The sequence below is a fragment of the Folsomia candida genome, unplaced genomic scaffold, assembly GCF_002217175.1.
Source record: "Folsomia candida strain VU population unplaced genomic scaffold, ASM221717v1 Fcan01_Sc010, whole genome shotgun sequence".
In the NCBI taxonomy this organism is placed as follows: domain Eukaryota; kingdom Metazoa; phylum Arthropoda; class Collembola; order Entomobryomorpha; family Isotomidae; genus Folsomia; species Folsomia candida.
The window spans coordinates 1-8,221 of record NW_019091202.1 but is presented as its reverse complement, the minus strand read 5'-3'; the positions used below and the strand labels follow the sequence as shown (position 1 = coordinate 8,221).

Sequence of the window (8,221 nt, the reverse complement as noted above, 5' to 3'; positions counted from 1 at the left end):
ATCTGCCCCCGAAGAGCTGCTGTCAGTACAGCCGCTGACTGCGACTGCAGTAGCCACAGCGATAAGGGAAGCTAAAGCGGTTACCTTGCAAGCCTCCCCGCCCCCCAAACGCCCCCGCCAATGAACAAAGGACAAATGCGATAATAACGCTTTTAGTAAAGGAGTAATTTATTCATAATTTTAGCGAATTTAGTCGTTTGTAGAGTTCACATAAAGTAGTAACTTAGTAGTGATTTTTAGCGAATTTAGGCAATTTGAGTTGATGTTCAATGATTGAAAATAAAAAAACAACAGTTTGATGAAAATGAGCAAAAAATAAATAAAAATAAATTCATCAGAGCATTATTGCATTTATTGGAATTAAAAATATCATCATTATTTATTTATTTGTATATTTTTCCTACTTAGCAAATATAATTGGATGTGTATAAGATCATTAATTTATTTACATATAAAAAATTGGCTTCCCATGAAATAAGGTATCGCATAATGCATAACTGAATTTTTGCATAATTAACTTACTAATAAGCACAAAATCTTTATCTTTTTTCAAGATTTTTTTCATCAATTTGTGAATCTTACGTGAATTAAGAGCAATACGATCATAAACACTCCATTTCATTCTTTTTAGACTGTGTCGTCGTGCAATTGGGCCAGTATTCTAGGAACAATCAAAATAAAAAGTGCATGCTCGTTTATTTTTGATGCAAATGATGACATTGGGGTAGGTTTTGTACAAAATACAGTAATAAATACTGTTAGATTTACGTTGTTGGCATTCGGAACTGAAGAGTTAAAAGTAACACGAGAACTGGCATTATTCCACTTTGAAGAATCGATTTCTAAATTTAAGAATACGAAAATTGCGTTAACTACTGTATATTATTATTTAACCGTAATAAGTGAGTACCCCCAAATATGATATTTTAATGCAATAAGAATGGATGAGTGGGTTGCTGAACTAGTACCTTGTGAGAGGAATCCGTAGTTGACTCGACGGTTGGTAAGATTGAGATTTCGTCTGCCAACTTTTCTATAATGGTCATACTATTTATGAATGAAAAGCAAAATAGAGTGCGAAATGCGTAAAAATTCCGGCAATACTAGTCTGGATTACGGTCTCTGTGGTTGTTTCATGAACTTTAACTACACTCGGTTGTGTGGTTATTTGAAAATTGGTGACGACATTTGTTTGCATAGTCACATAATCTATTAATGGAGGTAATTTTGTTGTGTATATTGGTCTCTCAGTTGTGGTAGTAGTTGTCCTGTCTAAATGTATGAATATTTTCAAATATGGTATAAAGGAATTAAACATCACAGCTACATACCTGCTAACTCTGTAAATGTGGTTATTTCTGCACTTTTTGAATGAACATTAAATTTACTCTGTTGCGTAATTGCTAAAATTCAGAAATTAATTTATCATATTAGTACAATAAAACATTCATAAGAATGCTTCAAAAAGACCTACCAAACTTGTTCACTCGTTGGCACGCTTTCTCAGTTCGGAACGTTGCCAGAATTCCTACTGGAATTTCATCACGGTTGAAACATTTCCGAGCACTTGCACTTGTAACTCCATACAACCAATACAATCAGCTACTTTAATGCATTGATGACAGCCTTCATGCCGAGCGCATTTGCGTAGGAATTTACAATTTGTAGAGCAACACAAATTAATATGATTACCTTCATTGCTCGGCAATAATCAATTTTTTCGCACGTATAAAATTAAATGTTTAAATAATTTTATTTAAAATAAAACTGGGCGTAATTCTTGTGGAATGTCAAAACTGGAGTTGAGCCCAACTTATGCAAGCAACATAAATTTAATTATGCTATTAAATGCGAAACTCAACACCTAGTTTCTTGCCAACTTTGCATAACTAAAATATTAGTGCATCTCTGCATAATAATAATATGTGCACTGAATTCATACGCTCACGTTATTAATACATGCTGAATAGTCAATGGTCACTGCGCTGGGGTCATCTGCAACCCCCCTGGGGGGGTCAGCCCCCAGCATCGCGTGTAAAATTTTGCATGCAAAAAAACGCATGAAAAAAGTTGCATGCATTTTGCTTAAAAATCTATCAATAGAAACTGAGCGAGGGTTGCACAAATGTCCTTTGTATCCTATCATTATTAACAAGTTACTCGGCTACAATACAAAAAATCAAGTGGTCCTTAGTTATTTCTTTGCAAGCTCGGAATAAAGTATCTTGTATCTTGAAAAAATTATTTCAAATAAATATCTTGTATCTTGTATCTGGGATCACAGCAGATAAAATCTATCTTATATCTTGTATATTGTGTAACTCTAAGTATTTGTATTTAGTATCTTGTATCTTAGGGTTCGTTCAAAATATTTTGTATCTTGTATCTTTGAAACAAATTATCTTGGCCAACCCTGGAAGTCATATATATGTACACTCCGTGATGGTATTGATTTGGTGATAATTTCTTACCGGGTTGGTAATAGTTTGATTCCAAGTGGTGAGTTTTCACCACAACGGGGTATATTTTTCCCTATGCGGTGTTGCCCGTTATCACTGCTCCGGTTAAGTCATATTTATATGCAGAGGCTAAGCGAGACAGGCCCGGCCCTGGGCATAAAAAAATTTCGATCAGAGCTCAAAATCTCAAAACCGCCGATTTTCGGCGGTGCGCCGACTTTCGGTGCCGCCGCCAAAGGGTAAAATCGTTAGCGATGCCTCGGCGCAAATTTCCGGCACGCTGCGGACGAAAAAATGTGTTTAATATTAGGGTTGCCCCGGGTACCGGGTAGTTACCCGGTACCCGGCCTGTTTTGGGATACCCGGTACCCGGCCGGGTAGACATTACTACCCGGTCTACCCGGCCGGGTAATTTAAATGTTCAATTTTTTGCAAAACCTCACAAAAAATTATAATCCGATGAATTACATTTTTTTTCCTTGGTGTAAACTGATATATTTTGAAAGAATGCGTACAAAGTAGGCAAATTCTTAGATGGAAATAATTATCCAGATATTAAAATTACTTTGGATGAACTCACGTCAACCCTTGCATATGTCCCAGATTAAGCATGGCAACATAACTTGCGAATCGCACGTTGCGATGTTTTGCGAAATTTGAGACGTTTCTGAAAGCTTTCGCTAGAAAACCATTGGTTTTGCAAATTTGTCCAGCAATTAGGCACACTAAAATTTCGCAAACTCATCCTCCTGGTTATCAGCGAAAACAGTTAAGAAATCCATAAAAACAAGATCAAAATATGTAGGCGTCTGTAATATAACTGCGAGACTTTCAAAGTGATATTTTGCGACTCCCCTCATGAAACAAGTTTGTTGAGCTACACAAGTTTGCTAAATGGGTGGCGATGATAAATAAGACATTGTCGTGAGTAGGCTCTGTGAGCCCCACATAGTGTTTTCATCTACGACCCATACAGATTTTTTGTAAATATTACTTTTATCTGAAATTTGACATGTAGGTTAAAAATGACTTATGCTTAACAGATACAACTTTACAAGTCCAAGATTTTGAAAATCCCAACCTCATTTTTACTGGCAGTGAAATAAATTAAAGATTAGGTGTCAAGTACGTACTTTGAAATATTTTCAAAAAAGCATTCGACCAGCCACACCACCAGGGGTGATAGTCCGGTCAAGTCGGACACAAATTTAGAATGGGACTTTGTCCCAGATTCGGGCTAAATGAAGTCTGTGCTTTATGTTTTAACTTGCAACTTTTTAAACCTGGTAAAATTGTTACAAATTCTAGAGAAAAGTAAAATAACTCCCTTATTTTTAATGTATAAATATTACCCGGTACCCGGCCGGGTAGCCGGGTACCCGGCGAACATTTTAGGCCGAGTACCGGGTAGCCGGGTACCGGGTAGTAGCACTACCCGGGGCAACCCTATTTAATATCAACCTAAAACGTTGTGTTTGTACCCTCGCTTTCGACAGTTTGTGTAATTTTGAAAATTTTACTATACGTTGAAGTAAAATATGTAATTAATATATTTTTTAAGCAACTTCAACTTGATCAGATCAATGGTAATCGAAATTTTTCTGCAAAAGAACAACGATTTGGGCTTGTTCCAAAAATCCGCTCAAGAACATTTTTCGCTGTTCTAATCAAAACGATTTTGGCGTATACTCGTTGCTAAGCACACTGTTACGAAGTAAAAATGCAGGGGTTGGGGTATTCCAGTTAGATTTTGATCCGAACGATTTTATATCTGTACTAGCATATAGCCCGGCTAAGGCGGTGTTCTAGGGTTCCAGTGGGGGGTGTGCCCAAAGCGAAAAATCATTTGCATCCTAATTTGAGGACTTTAAATATTGCATTTAATATTTAATATTCTTGGATAGTATTCAACATAATGGTTACTCATCCTCAGAGGTGGTAAATTAAATTAAAGACTGGACATTGAATTACTTGAATAATTTACTTGAAGGCCATACGGATTACAAATTAATTCTACTAGACGAACTTTCTCACTAGTTTGGCCTTAAGTCTATACATATCTTCATGACAATTACATATGCAAAAGTGATTAACGCAATTAATATTTCAAATCATGCATTGTCCAAAGTGTCGTAGTGTATTTTATAACATCGATTCCAAATCAGGTACGTAACCAACCCAGCAAAACTGAATAACGCGATTGCACCAATTACTATGCCAACAATGGTCCACGCGCCAAGGGAAGAACTTGGTGGGGTAACCTGCTCCCACATTCCAGTGCTGGTGAGGAATTTATATCTTTAAATAATTATCTATAACCTAAAAACCATCTTCATATAAAACTTATGTACCTGGGCTAAAGTCCGTTTGATTAGGCCGGTTTTCCCTAAATGCTTCAAAGTATGACTGATTTCCCCCATCTCCTAAGTACACAGTCCTTTCCCATCCATCCTTAATAACGACTTGATCCTCACACGTGTAAGAATGACCGATCGGTGTAGCAATAAAATCATCCAACTCGACGTCCATGTGCTCATAGGTTGGAGAGGCCATATCCGTAAAGGACCAGGGATCCTGAAAAATATTCGCCTCAAATCTCCGAAGATAAAAATGCGTTGAATTCCGTTCAAACAAAAATTTCATTGAATTTCCCTTCATAACTGTGCGACTCCTCCAGGTCAAATTTATAACGCCTTCTGCACAGTCACCATCCACATACACTGTAAGAAATTGGGTATTGATTCTAAAAAGAATTTAATACCAACATCGCAGTATTAAGTTCATAGCACAATTTCGGTATTGAAACAATACAACAGGTTGAAACCAGACGTAACATTTTCAATACCGAGAGAATTTGTATAGATTTTACTGCCCATGGTATTGAAAGACTGCAATATTGGTATTGATATAATACCAAATTTTCTTGTCTCATGTTTGGCCGTTACACGACGCTCGCCCGGGAGCCAGTAGTGACTCTCCTTCATTTCATTCTCCTTTATTTTTTTCCATAATTTTTTTCACAATGAGTTCTACTAAACTAGTTCGGGTTTCAAATAATATTAGGGGCAAGAAATTAATTTCATCCGACGGAAATTTTGAAGAATTTCTATCATCAGGTAAGCAAACATATCCTTACACTATTTTTAAACAGTATTTATTGGGATTTATTAAAGTTTTGCGAACTTTTTCTTTGTATTTATTAGTAAGAAGCAAATTTGAGTTGGATGAAGCAGAAAATATTACTTTCGTGGATGAATACGGTGCCGAGGTGGACTCTGATGTTTTCCCAATTTTGGTCAGCCTAGATGGGATTCAAAATATCATATTCAAGCTAGAAGAAGAGTCGTCAGTATTGGAAATTGACCTAAGCTACAATAATACATCGCAATCAAGTTATTGTAAGTCTTTTTCGAATAAACACTTCTAGTCTAGTATATTACCATTTTCAGTTTTTAAGCTATAACTGTTGAGGAAATTCCATTGAATAAGTGTGATATTTTTTTAATGAGTGAAAGTTATCGTACTAATATGCAATAATATTTGTCTGTAGTTTTACCTGCGGCAGGAAATATTGGGCTTTCTCAATCGTTTGGAATAGGGGATAATTTTAAACAAGTACAGTACATACTTAGTTAATTGTGCCAGATTATTATAACAACTTTACTAACTATTATTTTAGATTCTCCAAACCACGGTTCAACAAAACAATGTAATACACGGTATTGTCGAAGATTGCAAGAGTAAAGGCTTCGTGGACGATAAATCTTCGACAATTCTCATTAATGAATTTGTGTCAAAACTTATAGAGATAAAGGGGTAAGGATATAATAAACAGTTTGACCTGAATTTTTATTTTATATTTATTGCAACTAATTTATCCAATTCCAGAGACTCACCTGCGACGTCGGTGCAAAAACAATTCGCCGCAGCAATTGTTGAAATTCTCCCCTGCTGGCGTTATTCTGGCTCAAAAGATGGCTTGGTATGGTAATTTTTTTGTGTAATTAATACATAAATGCGCTAATTAATATGTTATATTACATGTATATGAATAAATTTATTTTAATTAATTTCAGGACATTTTATTTGACGAAGTCAGCCGGTCTGGACTTATTCAGACCAGATTGAGACGAATTCATCAAATTCTCCACACGTCTCAAAAAGTGAATTCTGCAAAAAAAACAAAGAAAAGATCTACTAGTGGCCCCTGCGTTAAAACAGCAAGAAACGAAGAGCCAGCTGATCAACGACCGACAATATGAGAGTTTAATTCTTCTGCTGAACGGGACATGCGCAAAAACAGGAAAAGAAAGATTAAAAGAATTAATTACTAACACTTATCATCACAGGAATTATCTGAGGCAAAGCAACCCACAGTCTATTTTTCTCCACTACAAAAAATTCAAAGAATGCGATTTTATGGTAAAAAATATCACATAACCGTTGGAAATGAAAGTTATGAAAATTATTAACTAATTTGGAAATTATTTTTTGTAGATTTCGTTTGAGTTCTCACTGATGAAGGAAGAATCGCAACACAACTTTACAAATTCATGGCCAGTATTTTCATCAAAACTACTAATTAAAGCTAAAGAGTTTAATTCGTCACCTGCTGTAACCAAATATTTAGCTGAGGAATCGGGTATAAGTTAAAATAATATAACTTTTTTTTCCTTATCAGAATAAATTAAATAAATTTTTGGCATGACTTTACAGATCAGTGGGATCAATCTTTAGCTGCTCTGTTTTTATAATTACATTTAATTCCCCCCGAGGCGCAAGGGAAGGCGAAGGGAAGTCGCAGCAAAACAACGTGTGCACAGATGTTGATGGTCTCGTATTACAAAGTATTTTTGTGCATAGACATTTTGTGATATTAAATGGTTTTAATATTGCGATATTTCAAATATGTTAAGAAAATTACCTAAATTTATTTAAATCTATTTTAGAGCGGAACACCCCTCAATTCAATCTTGGACACTTGGAGTGACGAAAAGCGACAGCCCAATTTAATTTGTCTTGGAGAAGACAAGAAGAATTTGGTATCTTTTTTCCTTGTAGTGGACAAAATACTTCTTCCTATTGACGCGACAAATTCCACAGAAGCCATTGATCGTTTATTCAAGTCACACTACGTTTTTTCTGCGGAATACGACAAGAATTTGCAGGGAGTCTGGAAATTTTTGCAAGTATTCATCTATAAAATTGATGTCGACAAAACAGATCTCTCAAGGAAAATCAAGCAAGTCTCATCACAACTGCACGGGATTCTAGCGGAAAGCAGATTGGAATAATGTTTATTTGTCCAAGGTGTCAGAAGTTAATTTTAGGGGTTAGTGAGTTTCACGACCATATTAAGTTTACACATAATATTACACATATAAATTTTACTAAATCAATTTGTCCTTATGACGGGTGCAATGTAGAAATATTTACTTGGAGTGGGTATCTACGTCACTGTAAATCTCACGAGATAAGTTTACAACAGGAGAATATACAAAGTCTTAATAATATTTTAGAATCAAATTCAAATGAGACAACCAATTTGGAAGACCCAGAGGTTTTTGAAAACATTACTGTTGATACTTGTATTGAAGTAATTATTGATAGTTTAGGCAACTTTTGTGCGTCTTTGATGGCGAAGGGTGTGAATAATTCCGTCGTAGATTTTGTTGTCAAAGATATGGAGTATTTAGTTACAGAAATTATTGATGTAATTTGTAGATTAGGAACGCAAACATTTAGTAACGAATTTATCCGTT

General features: G+C 35.5%; 2 protein-coding genes across 2 annotated transcripts; one reads left to right on the top strand and one right to left on the bottom strand.

The window, feature by feature from the left end:
• Positions 1-4,594: 4,594 nt before the first annotated feature.
• Positions 4,595-5,142, bottom strand: LOC118436666. The gene is made up of 2 exons (XM_035855182.1): positions 4,811-5,142; positions 4,595-4,739 (listed from the first exon to the last, which is right to left on the bottom strand). The coding sequence occupies exons 1-2, from the start codon at positions 5,115-5,117 to the stop codon at positions 4,672-4,674; spliced, it is 375 nt and encodes a 124-aa protein (XP_035711075.1). The 5' UTR covers positions 5,118-5,142; the 3' UTR covers positions 4,595-4,671.
• Positions 5,143-5,289: 147 nt separating this feature from the next.
• On the top strand, positions 5,290-6,721 carry LOC118436693. The gene is made up of 6 exons (XM_035855214.1): positions 5,290-5,575; positions 5,663-5,857; positions 6,010-6,074; positions 6,139-6,275; positions 6,348-6,441; positions 6,536-6,721. Exons 1-6 carry the CDS (start codon positions 5,482-5,484, stop codon positions 6,719-6,721), a joined length of 771 nt encoding a protein of 256 aa, XP_035711107.1. The 5' UTR covers positions 5,290-5,481.
• The last annotated feature ends 1,500 nt before the right edge of the window (positions 6,722-8,221 follow it).